Source organism: Pleuronectes platessa, chromosome 24 (genome assembly GCF_947347685.1).
Source record: "Pleuronectes platessa chromosome 24, fPlePla1.1, whole genome shotgun sequence".
NCBI lineage: Eukaryota > Metazoa > Chordata > Actinopteri > Pleuronectiformes > Pleuronectidae > Pleuronectes > Pleuronectes platessa.
Genome location: NC_070649.1, coordinates 5665149 through 5680198, shown reverse-complemented (window position 1 = coordinate 5680198; position 15050 = coordinate 5665149). Strand labels below are relative to the sequence as shown.

At 44.2% G+C, this 15050-nt stretch overlaps 3 protein-coding genes across 5 annotated transcripts in view; 2 read left to right on the top strand and 1 right to left on the bottom strand.

Moving 5' to 3' along the window:
• LOC128430848 (DDRGK domain-containing protein 1) overlaps window positions 1-1981 on the top strand; it is a 2745-nt gene extending 764 nt beyond the window's left edge. The window contains exons 2-8 of the mRNA XM_053416934.1: window positions 1-12; window positions 140-276; window positions 367-468; window positions 567-689; window positions 774-812; window positions 894-999; window positions 1580-1981. The exon at window positions 1-12 is cut by the window's left edge and continues 138 nt beyond it. Of these exons, the coding sequence (XP_053272909.1) occupies window positions 1-12; window positions 140-276; window positions 367-468; window positions 567-689; window positions 774-812; window positions 894-999; window positions 1580-1740 (680 nt within the window). The 3' untranslated portion in view covers window positions 1741-1981. The remainder of the gene's footprint in view (window positions 13-139; window positions 277-366; window positions 469-566; window positions 690-773; window positions 813-893; window positions 1000-1579) is intronic.
• A 247-nt stretch (window positions 1982-2228) lies between these two features.
• cars2 (cysteinyl-tRNA synthetase 2, mitochondrial) lies at window positions 2229-6791 on the bottom strand. Of its 2 annotated transcripts, none has more exons than XM_053416930.1 (15): window positions 5875-6791; window positions 5749-5799; window positions 5519-5636; window positions 5247-5318; window positions 4957-5062; window positions 4784-4864; window positions 4429-4558; window positions 4146-4279; window positions 3977-4044; window positions 3816-3882; window positions 3568-3706; window positions 3262-3385; window positions 2990-3088; window positions 2550-2738; window positions 2229-2462 (listed from the first exon to the last, which is right to left on the bottom strand). In XM_053416930.1, the coding sequence occupies exons 1-15, from the start codon at window positions 6084-6086 to the stop codon at window positions 2367-2369; spliced, it is 1686 nt and encodes a 561-aa protein (XP_053272905.1). In that variant the 5' UTR covers window positions 6087-6791; the 3' UTR covers window positions 2229-2366. The 2 variants fall into 2 exon arrangements, with proteins under 2 accessions (XP_053272905.1, XP_053272904.1); XM_053416929.1 differs by having other exon boundaries at window positions 2550-2741; window positions 5875-6789.
• Window positions 6320-10878, top strand: atg3 (autophagy related 3). 2 transcript variants are annotated; one of them, XM_053416933.1, is made up of 12 exons: window positions 6320-6543; window positions 6802-6843; window positions 6949-6998; window positions 7581-7651; window positions 7756-7863; window positions 7991-8034; window positions 8189-8282; window positions 8376-8410; window positions 8495-8647; window positions 8744-8871; window positions 9107-9175; window positions 9346-10878. In XM_053416933.1, the coding sequence occupies exons 1-12, from the start codon at window positions 6472-6474 to the stop codon at window positions 9425-9427; spliced, it is 948 nt and encodes a 315-aa protein (XP_053272908.1). In that variant the 5' UTR covers window positions 6320-6471; the 3' UTR covers window positions 9428-10878. The 2 variants fall into 2 exon arrangements, with proteins under 2 accessions (XP_053272908.1, XP_053272906.1); XM_053416931.1 differs by having other exon boundaries at window positions 7982-8034.
• Window positions 10879-15050: the final 4172 nt, after the last annotated feature.

The following is a 15050-nucleotide window of genomic DNA, read 5'->3' as shown; positions in this document are numbered from 1 at the left end:
CTGTGGAACAAGGTAACCACCCGTCACCTGTGTCCTGTCACTGTTAAGACCAAAGATTGAGATCAGGTCATCACATGCTTTTTTTATAGTCACAAAATGTATGGCATGTGATCTGTATGATGTGTGCTGCGGACTTCAGAGGAGGAAGAGATGGAGGGAGAGGAGCCGGATCAGGAGCAGGAGCAGGAGCAGCAGAACTTCGGGCTGTCAGGAAAGGTTGGAGCCAAGAAGCAGAGGAAGCTGGAGGAGAAACAGGCCAAGAAAGCCCAGAGAGAGGTGAGAGAGATGCAGTGCATGCTGAGCTGCTAACACTGGGAACGTGACCAAATGATGGACACTTGTATTGAACTGGGTTTTTACTTCCAGGCGGAGGTGGAGGAGAGGGAGGAGAGGAAGAAAATGCAGGAGCTCAGGGAGCAGGAGCGACGGCATGATGACGAGAGGGAACGACGGCTGGAGCAGAAACAGGTGACGCGCTCTGACCTCTCGCCGACTCTTTTCTCCCTGTGTGTTCACGACGGAGAGACGTTGACTTTAAAACTGTCTGTGGTGGCGTTTAACCGCAGGAGGAGGAGGAGCAACGGGCCAAAGAGGAGCAGGATCGGCGGGAGGAGGAGGAGTACTTAAAACTCAAAGCCTCCTTCACCGTAGAGGACCAGGGAGAGGAGGAGCAGCTCACTGAGGACCAGGTCAGACTATTTAAAAAAAAATTTACTGAACAAATAAGTTGTGTTTAAAATATGACATAATAAATGTTTGTGCTCTATTCTTAGTCCCGCAACCTGCTGCAGGAATTCATTGATTACATCGAGGTGAGACTGACTCACTCTACACTCTCCAGCCTTTACTGAGGTATGTTAGTATTGAAAATAATACGTCCCTCCATCCTGCAGAGCTCTAAGGTCGTCCTGCTGGAGGACCTGGCTTCTCAATTCGGGATGAGGACTCAAGATGCGATCAGCAGACTGCAGGACCTGTTGGCTGAAGGCTCCCTCACAGGTGAGTGGGAGCAGGGCTGATCCTGGTTTAGCTGCACAGAGTAAAGACAGAAACGTGAGCTCTCATGGTTTGAATCAGGAGTTAATAAGAGAGGAATGTTGCCTTGTCTTAGAGAGAATCCCTTCCTTCCAGAATGTGAGCCGAGCCTCTCGCTCATGGCTTCACTCCAGATCCATTGCAGCCAAAGCAGCTTTTATCTCTGAAGCCTACTGTGAGCTGACTTTTTCATCTGAAGCCTGTGAAGCAGGAAAAACTTAACGCTCCAGTTTGCAGCTCAAATTTATACAACACAGGAAATACAGAGAAATGAAGGTCTGATGTCAACAGATGTCTAAGTGGTCAACTTGTTTTCGAACACGTGGTTTTTGCAATTTGAAAGATAATCCTTTATTAGTCCCACAGTGGTGAACATTACAGCAGCTAGGTCAGTAAAGTAATAATAAGTAATACTTATAAATAAGGGAGATAATAAGTTGTATACATGTTTGTATATAAATGTATATTCAGTATCTGTTTATATTCAATACACACATATATGTATAAATGTACGTTTTAATATGCTGGTTTACGTTTTCTGCAGGAGTGATTGACGACAGAGGGAAGTTTATCTCCATCACTCCAGAGGAGCTGGACTCCGTGGCTCAGTTCATCAAACAGAGAGGCAGAGTGTCCATCACAGAGCTGGCTCAGGCCAGTAACTCTCTGATCAACCTGACGCCTGAGAGCCGCTGCGCCGCCTGACTGCTGCAGGACCACACGGCACAAAAATCTGGACTCAGATCAGTGTGAAGATTTCGCCCGACTGCTCTGTTCAGGGTCTGGCTTCTATTATTATCATCTGCTGGCTTCACGAACAGAAGAGATGAGATGTCAGGCTGCACATGAACCAGGACTTATGTTTGATAAATTAAAAAAATATATATAAACACATACTGACACACTATATGCAGTGTGTGACATTAAAAAATAATTTGAAAGCAAATACTTGCTTTGTTGCATCTTGCCTGAGTCAGGTCTTATGTGACTTATGTATCATGTGAGTTTTATGGTGATGTCATCTAACGGAGCGTCACACCTCCCACACTGATCACATGTCTGACACCTACGTGGTGACATCTGGAATCCATTCAGCCCTTCCTACAGGACACAGTGTTCACAATGTGCAGCTCGATCACTGCTTCTCACATGCGCCTATTATTAACGTGATGAGTCAAACATTCACACCGATATTTAAATGTACTCTTTAATTTGCATTGATTCAATGAATATACTCTGGTATTTACAGTTAACCTAACATTTATTACACCTTCTAATGATGACAATGAATTTGAAGTTCTCTAAGTGGTTCTCAGAGCCAGAGGCCGACCTCAGCTGGATGTCTCCTGTCCCTGACCTTGGACTCTCTGTTCAGTCTGTCTCTGTTTTCCTTCAGTTATCTCCCATGTAGAGGTGGCTCCTCTATCCTGAGAACAGGAAACACACATCAGTCTCACAGTAAACACCGAGGGAGATGCTAAGTTTTCATTTGGATCAGAGCCACCGCGGCATACCTTTATCAAAACACCCAACGGCGCCAGGTCCTTTCGGATGGTGTCACAGGCCTTGAGGAGAGGGTTTCTGAGGGATGCTGTGGCGGGGTCGTTCCGATGAGCGAGTGCCACCGCTCTGACTTCGCTTCGGAAGTGAGTGAGCTGCTCCACGACGCTCTGCAGATTTCCTGAGCCGCTCGCCACCTCAGCCTGCTACACATGACGGCAGAGAGAAGAAACGTCACAAAAAAAATGGTTTCAGTGGCCTCCAGAAATCTCAAGCCTGCAAACAATGTGTAGTTTGAGATCACAATGATTTGTCTCTGTCAGGTGGCCAGTGTTAGTGTAGTGTTCCTAATAACCTGCTCAGTGAGTGGGTCTTTCTCTCATGTGCACACATACACCATCTTCCTGCCAGATGAGAATCTCAAAATCTGTATATTTCATCCACATGTTCTCACCTTGCTTTGCAGCAGATCGATCCCGAACATGTCCAGCACCTCCCTCATGTAGCTCACCATCGCTCCGAATACTGCAGGGCTCCGAGCCACTCCATCAGCCTGAGGGCACAAACACACACACACATATTTGTTATCATTGCTATATCACTTTTAAGTTGCCCATGCGACCCCATAGTTTTTCTTCTTGAGACTGCAGAATCAGCAGAACTGTAACCTTTAGTCTCTTATGTAATCCAAGGAGAGTCACGTGTGCAGTGAGACAGAAACTTTACCGTGGATACAGGCTGCAGCTGTCGGTTTCCGTGATGAACCAGATTCATCACAGCGCCGATGGCTCTCTGGGTGTCGAAGTCATCTGCCAAAGCTTTCACCACACTGGATTTAGTCTCAGCCAACCTGAAGAAACAGGAGTTATAAATAAGAACACGGAATACATCTCATTCATCACAGGAGACACATTCAGCACACAGGTCAGGTGTGAACAGATGTGCTTAACGCTGTCTGCTTGTGATTCGATCTCTCAGGACGGATGTTCTGTTTAGGTCTGAAAAGAGCCAGAGTGAGGAGAAAGCTCCTACCTCTCCCAGAGAGAAGCCTCGTGTACAGGTGAGCACTGCAGCTGACCCCGCATGTAGGCCTGAGCATCATGGAGGAAGGTGGAGATGGTTCCCATGGACGTCCGAGCCTCTGACATGTTGTTGTCACTGTAGTCGATCCCTGAGGAGACAGCACAGGAAATCAGGAACATTCTACTGTTTAGCCAAGACTCCATTACTGTGGATGACAGTAGATATTTTATATATCTAAAAAAAATATTATTTCGTACCTGATCTGTATTTCGTCATAAGACAAAACATCCTGAATTCATTGGCAGAGTACGACTGCAGGAAATCCTGATGGAGGACAAACCAAACAGGACTGTTAGAAAGACAGGTCCTTATTAACACAACTGTTACTGGGTGAAGAAATTATTCACAATGGCCGTACCTTGATGGTGATATAGTTCTTTAAAGATTTGGACATTTTCTCCGCACTGCCTTTGAGGTGCAAGTGTCCTGAAAACGACGACAACAAATCAGGCAAACGGAAATCACTCAAAAAGTCTCAGTCTCCAAAATGTTCAAGCTTGTTTTTTTCATAATCAATGTGGACTTACCCGAGTGGAGGAAGTAGTTGGCCCACTGTCCACACTGGTGGTAGGCTTCACTCTGAGCAACCTCGTTCTCGTGGTGAGGGAAGGCCAGGTCGATGCCTCCGGAGTGGATGTCCAGCTGACTCCCGAACACACAGCTTCAACCAGCCCAGAGACAAGCACACAGTTAACCCACTGGTCTGATCGATAAGTTGCTTTAATTAAAAATAAACACAGGTTCCAAGACATCTGTATTATTATTAATCTAATTACACTTTTGACACAGACAGGTTATATGGATCCAGACCTAGCGATGGTGGAGCATTCAATATGCCAGCCAGGTCTCCCTCTGCCCCACGGAGATTCCCAGTACGGTTCCTGAGGTTTGGACTTCTTCCACAGAGCGAAATCCCTGGAGTCTCGTTTGTTTGAGCTGCCTGGAGAACCATGCAGTTTGTCGTCCATTAGTAAAATGTGTTCACACAGTGAACTCATGCAGAACAAGCAGGGCCAGTAATCACAGACTCAGGGAAATGGAGAGAAATTCTCGATTAAGAGCCAAAATTCTAATCTCAAACCTGAATACGAGTATATTATGTCTCCTTTAAATACTTGAACAGTGTGATTGTCCGTCCTATAATAAACTGTAACACTCCACTTACCAGGTTCTCCATGAGAATCCACAGCTCCTGCGAACTTGCCGTAACGATCCCCGATGGACCGAATGTCAAAATACACATCACCTGCGACCAAAGCCGTTCACAAATGGTCACTCGGGTGCTGTGGCCATTTTATTTATTAGTGAAATAACAACAACAAGTTACTTATCATTCACCTTCTTCTGTGGCGTAGGCATGTCCATTCTTGATGATGCCCTCGATGAACGCGACAACATGATGCACGTTCTCAGTGACTCTTAAATACACAGCAGGAGGAATCACCTTAAAACAACAACAACAACAGAATACAAAGACACGTTTATATCAAAAGAGAGATGCAGTAATAACGCACTTAAGTAGTATGTTGTGTTTTTGCTGTGTTGCCAAGTTAAGTATTAACATTCTTAGCTAGGATCAGTAGTGAGTAAATGATTCATTAACAAGATAATCATGAAGCATGACAAACCTTTAAGGACAGCATGTCCCTCTTGAATTCCTCCTCATACATTCTGGCTATGATGGTGGGAGACGCATTCTCCTATAGAGTCAAAGATTATGGAATGAACACACTTTTATTTAAAAAAACTGAAGGCACCAGGCAGAGACAAGAGAACGAACAATTCCAGTGTATGATAACTTGCTATTTCTGCATATGACAATAAAGCCTTCGAACCTTGACCTTTTGAACCTTGAACCTAAAACCAGCAATCACTGGGGAACGCATGCTTGTGATCTCACCTCCCAGCCTCTTTTGATGATTTTGTCATCGATGTCAGTGATCACCATGGCCTGGACGACAGTGATCCCAAAGAGCCTGGACAGGACCCTCTGCAGGATGTCAAACCGGACATACGAGCTGTGACAGCACACAAACACACAGACACAGACACAGACACACAACAAGCTATTTAACACATTTACTGAATGGATCTCGTGCAAAAAACAAACTTGAGAGTGTGAATGTTTACCAGGCGTGACCAAGGTGGGCATGGTCGTACACGGTGGGTCCGCAGCTGTACCTGGGAACAACAGTGTCAGGTTATATATATATCTGAGGGTTAAAGCTACATGGATCCCATGTGGCTGTTTCCTACCAGGTAGCTACCCCCTCCGTGGCCACGACCAGCGGCTCTTTCTGTTGGGTCAGGCTGTTGAAAGTCTTCACGCCGGTGTCGAACCCGGCGGGTTGAGTCCATTTCTTAGCCGACACACCGCAGCGGGGTGTCTGTTGTCCGGCGACAGTGCACAATGCCCGGCGGAGGAGCCTTGCCTGCCGCAGCACCGACCGCACCGGGTGCCCCAACATCTTGACACCTGGCTGGGGGCGAAGCGGCACCAACACCCTTAGCTTAGCTTAGCCTAGCCTAGCCTAGCTGCTTGTCCAGCGTTAGCAAACAGCAAAACAGTGACAGAGTTTGAATTTAATCTATTTAATATGATTTATTATTAAAATGTTCAACATCCATTGACACATGTTTACGGACATATTTACTATTACTTCGCTGTCACAGCCGTGGGTCTCGCGAGAGTCCGATACCGGAAGTGTTCACACGTATCATGTGATTTCGCTTCTCCAGGCACACTCTCTGCTCGTGAAGGCAGCCATGGCCAAATAAGTGAAAACGACCCTGTAAAGGTTCACTGTTTCGAGAAGGAGAACGTCGGGTTTGTCCCACGGGAGGCTGCGGAAGATGCAGAACGTCATCAACTCGGTGAAAGGCACCGCGCTGGGAGTGGCGGAGTTCCTCACCCCGGTGCTGAAGGTAAGCCCAGCAGCCCTGCAGCAGCAGCAGCTAGCTTGTTGATAGGTGGTGGCTGGTTGGGAGCTGTCAGGAAACACGGGGCAGCAGGAACCCGCCACGACACCGCTTGTTTGTGTGGCTGTCATTTGGATCAGGAGCGAATGGGTCGATCCCCTGATTCTGTCCCGTCAATGCGACAGTAACACCTTCTGTTGACAGTCCGATGCTAATGTTGCCACTCGCCCCTGATGTGCTTCTGCTTTTGCTTTTTCATCACAGGAGTCGAAATTCAAAGAGACCGGAGTCATCACACCGGAGGAGGTGAGGACACGTTTGAGAGTGATGTGTTTTTTTTAGTGGCTTCACCCATCACTCAGCTCATCAGGAAGTGTAATACATATGTGATCACTTCTGTTTGTGTGCTAGTTCGTTGCAGCTGGAGATCACTTGGTTCACCATTGCCCCACATGGAAGTGGTGAGTGTCTTGTTGGTTCCCCTTATGATTAATGACTTTTCAAATATCTGATCCTCTAAACCTTTCTCCTCTAACACCAAAACAGTTGTGGGTTGCCAGTGCCTTCAGTAACAACACTAGAATGGCACTCAGTCGAGCACATACCTCTACCGAGGCCCAACATTCCACTTAAATTCAATCAATAGCTCTAAATTACACACACACACACACACACACACACACACACACACACACACACACACACACACACACGTACACACAGATTCAGTCCACTCAATATTGACATTGAATTTTCTGACAAATCAACACAAATTTTGTAGAATGCCCCTATAAATCATTGCAATGTCAAAGAAAGTGGTAATCTGGATCCACAACAAAGTTTGCTGAGTTTTCCCTTGACACCATACTGCATCCCATCCAAGTTTGGTGGCATTCCGTTAAGCACTTTTTGTGTAATTCTGCTAACTAACAAATGAACGAACGCGGATGAACACACAACATCCTTGGCAGGGGTAACGATGAGCACCAAACCTATGGCCGGAGAAATAGTTATAACATGCTCCTGATTCCATCTCTCTGTAGGGCCGCAGGAGAAGAGGTGAAGGTGAAGCCGTATTTGCCGCAGGACAAACAGTTTCTCCTGACACGCAATGGTAAGAGGTGGATTTGTTGTGAAATGAAGACTGTCACCTTTTACTTCTTCTTATTTTGTGTTCAACCCGTCGTCCCTGTGTGCTCACTCTGTTTGTGGTTTCAGTTCCGTGTTACAAGCGCTGTAAACAGATGGAGTATTCAGACGAGCTGGAGGCCATCATAGAGGAGGATGATGGAGACGGAGGATGGGTGGACACTTACCACAACCACGGTTTGACTATATCTTTGGCAATATCAATACTTTACATGACTTTGTTATTGGTTGGAAGACTTAAAGCATTATAAAACATTCTGTATTACCAGTTTCTAAACATGATCTGTTTCATAAGGTTTGTTAGGAGCCACAGAAGCTGTACGAGAAATTTCATTGGATAATAATAAGGTATGATGCCTCAATGTTTTGTGTTAAAATCAATGTGAAACCCAAAGCTTCCAAATGCACAGAATTCACTTTCTTGGTTGTCTCGAAATGATTTGTGACCTTTTTATTTTACCCAAATCTACAAATGGCATCTTTTTAATATGTGATCCTGCAGGACAGGAATATGAATGCCAAGTCAGCAGCACGTGGCGTTGCTGATGATGATGATGACGACGATGAGGATGGAGAAGAAGCAGCAGACATGGAAGGTATTCAGATCTCACTCACATCCTGGCAGTAATGAATCAACCTGACACAGGCTGCAGCGGAACTCATGATGTCCTTTCACGTTGGCTTTTCAGAATACGAGGAGAGCGGCCTGTTGGAAACCGATGAGGTGATGTTCTGCAGCACGTCATGTGTCTTGTGATGTTATGTCTGTGATCGTCAGACTGAAACTTGACAATGTTCTCGTGTGCAGGCCACCCTGGACACCAGCAAAATGGTAGAAACAAAACCCAAAGCAGACCCTGGGAATGAAGACGACATCCTTCAGACTAGAACATATGACCTGTACATCACATACGACAAATACTACCAGACCCCTCGACTCTGGCTGTTTGGATATGATGAAGTATGTATCTGGTGGGACTTCACATAGTAAGTGACTAAGAAAGTAATGTCTTACTTAAGAGGAAACTCATTTGGCTCTGTCTGCGGTGTCTCCCAGGACAGGCAACCGCTGAGTGTGGAACAGATGTACGAGGATATCAGCCAGGATCATGTGAAGAAGACGGTCACCATCGAGAACCACCCACACCTTCCTCCACCTGCCATGTGCTCCGTCCACCCCTGCAGGTGAGATACTTTGGGCTTCACCATCGTTACTGTGGGTTTTATGTAGATCCAGAGTGTTTTCTGGACCCTGTGAAACACCCTGGTGGATCCAGGCTTTTAAATGCTGTTTCATAAGGGAATTGTTGACTCTTTAAGTAACTATTCAGTCTGAAATTGTGACTGTGTTAATAAAAACGTTATTTCCACCCTTATCAGAAACACTTTGAGAAGAACCTGATCTAATTTTTCCTTTCAGACATGCTGAAGTGATGAAAAAGATCATCGAGACAGTGGCAGAAGGCGGAGGAGAGCTCGGCGTGCACATGTATCCTTTTCATACGAATTACCTTTGACACATGCAACAATTCTGAATGATGGTTATAAAGATAGAGGGCACCCCTTATGGAGTTTGTATGTTTCTAATTCTAGTTTCTTACTAACATGTTGTAACTTTGTTCCATGTTCCCACCTGTTTCTCTTAACTGCAACTTTCAGGTATCTTCTGATTTTCCTCAAATTCGTTCAGGCCGTCATTCCCACAATAGAATATGACTACACGAGACACTTCACCATGTAGCTTCATCTGCGTGCCGCTTCATCCATTTTAACATCTTGTACATGGGGAAAAGATGGGAGATTGTGTATGTGGTCTGCTCAGGTTGCTGCTGGTGTGTGGAGTGTTTGTGTTACTCTGAGAGACTTTGTGTGGGCGCAGGACACAGGGAACGTTCAAGTCATGTTTCTGTTAAAGGAACAGTCCGACGTTTCCGGGACACAGCCTTGATTTCCATTAAAACAAGTCAGAGAAGGAAATTAATATACCAGTATGTGTCCAGTACAGAGATGGATGTGTTTTGTCTAAACAGTTTCATGTTGTATCTTTCTATTTAACGTACTTAAAAAAATTAAAAAATCAACTAATGTGGATATATTTGTTTGAGTTCTTACTTTGTGTTCTTCCCACTTTTGGTTATAAGCTGACTAGACTAACCACATCCTAAACGTATCTCCGTACCAGACAGATAGTGATGAAACTAACATCCATCTTGTCACCTGACTCTGCTCTAAGACTCCAGACAAGGCTGTGTCCTGAAAGCCGGATTGTTCCTCTGACATTTCTCAGCAGGTTTAATGTTGTGACCACCGCACCAAGATCGTGTTAAGAAGATTACAAAACTCACCTCATTCCGCACTTCTACTTCCCTGCTTCAGAAAAACGAATGAGCCCTGGTTGTTCAAAGTGTCCGTCCCTTGAGTTTACCTTTGCTGGCCAATAAACACAGAGCAATGTGAGCATTAACTTTGCTGCATCCAAATGATGAATGTAAGTCCAGTACCCCTTTTGCTTTTAGCTCTGTGTTGGGTCTCCACCGCCTCAAGATGATGCTGTCAGATATATAAATATACATATATTGTATCTGACAGCAGCATTGATGAAAGATTATTGATTATTGACAGTTGTTCCCATGCTTTACTGCAGTGATTATTATTGCTTTCATTCTTATGGTCTGCAGGATTTACATCATCAGCCCCTCTCATGCCAGTTTGTCTTAAATCTTCATTCTCTGAATGTGGCGATGGACGGTTTTCTCACGTCTGCAGCTTGTGTCGGATCAACAAGACATTTTTTTCAGCCCTGCTTGTACAAGTGTGATGCATCGCCCATGACTGTGTCTGTGTGAAGGTTGACCGTGACCTCAGATGTGCTGCACTTTCAAAAAACAACCAGATTTGTCAGTGAACAGCCCTTCAATGAATTTCTTGGGCTGTGTTGTTCATCAGATTGTGGATTCTAATCTGCATTTGGCTCATTTTGGTGACATGTTTCTGACAGCACTTACTCAACTAAATACAATAATGAGCTTCAGTGATTCCTGCTTTTATTTCCTTGTTGTCGCTAGGTGGGGTAGAATACTCTCTCTGTACCGTCTGTTGCTCCAGTGTCCAGATCTAACATGCTCAGTGGTAACACATTTTAAACTAATGCACATTTATCAATAAAGAGTTTCCCAAATATTGTATACAGAAGGTTGTCCCTGCATTTGTTTATTGGGATGTAAAATCCTCTGTAGTTCCTACTCGTATTACTTTATCAATTCATTTATTAATGTTTGTATTCCTACATTTATTCATTTGTATATTTCTGTATCTATACACTGATTTATTCATTTGTTTAATTCTGCATTTCTACATTTATCAATTTCTACATTATTCAGTTATTCCTTCATGTTTGTATTTTGTAATCATATTTGTATTTCTACACTGATTTATTTCTGTATTTCTGTGTCCATATCTAAATAAGGTAGGTATGCTTCACAAAAAACATGGTAAAATATAAATAAAAATAACGTTGAGGCTAAAGATAAATTGGACTGGCTACATCATTACCTCTACGCCTTCTTAAACTAAATACTACCTACTCTCATTAGAATAAGATTCCAAATCTGCAGTGTTGTGCAAGTTCACTACTCTCATGAACAAGTTCAAAGTTCAGTTCATACAAGTAAACATGAATAGTTCACGTTCATAGTTCACCATTTAAATTCTGAACTAGTTCATATTTCAGTTAATTTCATAGTTTTAAGGTGGACAGTGAGAACTTGTTAAAGAAAACCTTATCACACTTATTAACACAGTGTGTAAAAATCCCTCAGATAATAATAAGGTGCATCGGATCTCGGATGTAGTTGCTGAGTCGGCGTCTCTGCTTTCTCTAACCATCTGTGTATGAAACCGAGAGCTGTTGTGTTGCAGGTATGGCCTGCCCCTTTAAGGAAAGTTTGTAGTGTGTGACGTAGTGCACCAGGGTATTGTGGGAAAATACGCTAAAAGTGTGTTTATAAGGAGAAATGACGGAGCACCTAGAGGTGATGCGAGTGTTGCTCCTGCTGTAGATCCGAGAAATAAAGTGGCCGCATTCCAAGTAAAGAAACATCTCCTCCTCCTTCTTCACGGAGCGGTCCGGACGGCTGGTTACCGGCCAGACAGCGAGCCAAGATAACCAGTGACAGGGGCGGCTCCTGGTACAGGCGACATAGGAGACTGATTCATCATGAAGTGACACATGCAACTTTTTTTTTAAATTTTATTTTTTTGTAATAATTTTTTTTGTAGTAAGCAGACCAATCACAAGCCTTGGGGGCTGGGTGAGGCTTGCGTCGCTTTGTCGTATAGTTAGAAAAATTGGCGTACAACCCGACTATAATTCGGCCTTTAGTTAACACAATACAGAATCTCCCAACTGAGAGTATGTTTATGTGCATGTGTGAGAGTGAGAGAGGGAAACGGGGGGGATTAGAGAGAGTGTATCGAAGGAATGGGGGAAAAGGAGGGTTGTTCGTGATGTGAGTTGTAAACTGGCAGGTGACTAGCTTGTTGGTATAACCTTGCAGCTTCAATCCAAACAACTGAAGCAAGCACATGAGTGTGTGTGCGTGCGTGTACGCGTGTGTGTGTTTTCCACATGACAATGTTTCCTTGTATAGTTTACTGACATTCTCAACAAGGTCATTTATTTATGTTCTAGTTTATAATTCCAAAAAAACAAGTCAGCTAAATAAATCTAAAGGACAAAAAAAACACCTACATGATCATTAATAACTTCACACAAACAATCGCCTGAACAAAACTGTTTTAATGACAGAAAACGTAAACTCTAGGTGTAAATAGAAAGCTTTCAGGTAGAGATCAAAGACATCTCATCCCCTTTGGAGAAAAATAAGCAGCAGTTAATTGTTCTGAATGTGTAAGAATATAATGTAAGATACGTCGTGTGGATAAAGTTTCATAGGGCCGGTTCCATAGACTTTGGTTCCCAGGTGCTGCAGCTGAAGGAGAAAAACTGCACCTTCTGAACCTCGCTCCCACAATATTTTAAGGTCCTGTGACATGGTGATGTTTTGCAGAGCTGGTAAAAGTCAGACAATTTCTAACCAGCTTGCATCGTGTTATGTCGAGGTAGCTATCGCTGCTACTGACATCAACAGTCAATATTTGGGGGCGTGGCTTGTTGGAAAGCCTGGTGTCAGCCTGTGATGTCAGCTGCCCTGGATGCCTTTCTCTTTGGTGAGTGTGTTCTCCCTTTAGTGTGTACTCTTTAGTGCGTGTTCTCTCTTTGGATTATTTTCTTCCTCTAGTTGATAGGTGAATGTTCAATGTAGTCTACGGCAAACCGAGAGAGCACTTTACTATATCCAGGAATACAAGGATATTCGACCTGATATTTAAACGCCAAGCCAATAACAGAAGTATTGGAAAACAATATCAGAAACAGGAATATGGACATCGACAGCATTTTACCCATCGTGACGTCCTATTTCGAAGGCATGACATCAGAACAATGGAATCTTTCGAAAGCAGGCAAACCTGATGTGGCCACAATAACCCTACTGGGAGAGAAACTGCTGGAAATTGTCTATTTGGAGACACAATCCACCCTAAAGGAGCATGTGAGCACCGATGGGCCTGTGTCTCCGAAAAGTGTGATTTGCTCTTTGGGCAACACACTTCCTCAGATTTTTGCTCAGGCTCTTGATGTTCCAGATGAGGTCAAGCTGGTCAGCTCAGAGAAGTTGACAAGGTTGATTGCTAAAGAGATTGCAGAGTGTGTTAACTCTGTCCTCTCCATGAGCGTGGACAGTGGGAAGGAAACCATTCCTCGTATCACACCTCCAAAAAGACTACAATGTCTGATTCAACAGGCTGGCCAAATGATCAAAGGACTCATGAGGGATCTGAAACGTGAGTGTGCACCTTGTGAGAGCAGAAAGAAGGTCAGTCGGTCATCATCCTCATCCCGGAAGACAATCTCAGAAGACAGAGAAAGTCTTTTGTCTGAAACATCCAAAACTGTCCAGGAGATCATCAAGGATGAGGTCTCTCAGTTCACCAAATCTTCATCTGATGAAATTTCCGTCTCTGCTTATGAGCAGCTGGAATCTGGCTCCACTCTGGAGATGAAGAAGGTTGCAGATGACGTTGCTGAGGTCATTGTGGATGAAATCATGATGCAAAACCAAGTTGATCTAGAAACAGCCCAAAGCTCACCCTCGCTGAAGAAAGTGTGTGGAAGGATTAAGACATGCGCTGCAAAACAGTTTGCCCAAGCGTCCATTGGTCATCTTGTGGAGAGACTGAATATCAAGTACTTTGACAGCCCTGACAACCCTGCCTTTGACCAGGTTTTAAGTAGGCAGTCAATGCAGTCTGTGATGAGTGATGTTGACGCTCTGCTTCCAACAGTAGTTGGTGAGATAGAGCAGGGGCAGAATGTGTCTCAATGGATTGATGTTATCCTCAGTGGTGAAACCGTCGAGTTAACCAATGAGCTGAAAAATATCATCATCAATCACATTGAAAGGATGAGACCCAAGACCAGCACAGGACCAAAGCGCTTGAGCATAATGGTTTTACCGCCACATGCTATCATATCAGCTGATATCCTTGCCATGGTGTGGTGTTTCCTTGGAGTAATGAGGTGGTGGCTTCACACACAGGCAGAAACTCTCACTTCCAGGGTGATAACACATACTTTGGAAAAAGCTGTGTCAGAGGGCTCGATCGATGGGGCCAGTCTGCCTTCGGATGAAAGTCAAGGGTCTGGCTCAGAAAGCGAGGTGACCACTTCTGAATCCACGGAAGAATACAGCGAAGAGCAAGAGGACGGGAGGAAATCCCTCATCAGGGTAATTGTTATGAAGCTGGTTTCGAGGATCTTTAATAAAGCAAAGGTGTTGGACACGCTCAGATCACCAAACGCCATCATCAAGCGTCTGGTCGAAAACATATGGGTCGAAATCCAGGATGAAGATTTTGAGATCACCCCAAAAATGATCCAACGCCTTGACAAAGTCATTTTCCAAAAAATCCGCAAAAAGTGGCAGAGTGTTGTCAGTGTGCTTTTGGAATTGGAAATGGAAGACCCAGCACTGGAAGAATATATTGTTTCTTCCTTCAAACGTCAGCTTATGTCACCAAGTTCCTGTGGATTTTTCTCCTGTTTTGGCTTCTCCAAATTCTTTTCATTAAAAACGTATTTCTTTTAACAACAGTGTTGTTTGTTTCTCTTGTGTTTTGGCTTTTAAGACAGATTTCTCCTCTCTACGCCTCTGTGTAAGTCTCCTGTTGTTCGGGTTTCCTCCTACTTTGCCTTAGTGTTAACATAGCTCGTTACAATATTTCCTTTCATTTGCCTCAAGTAA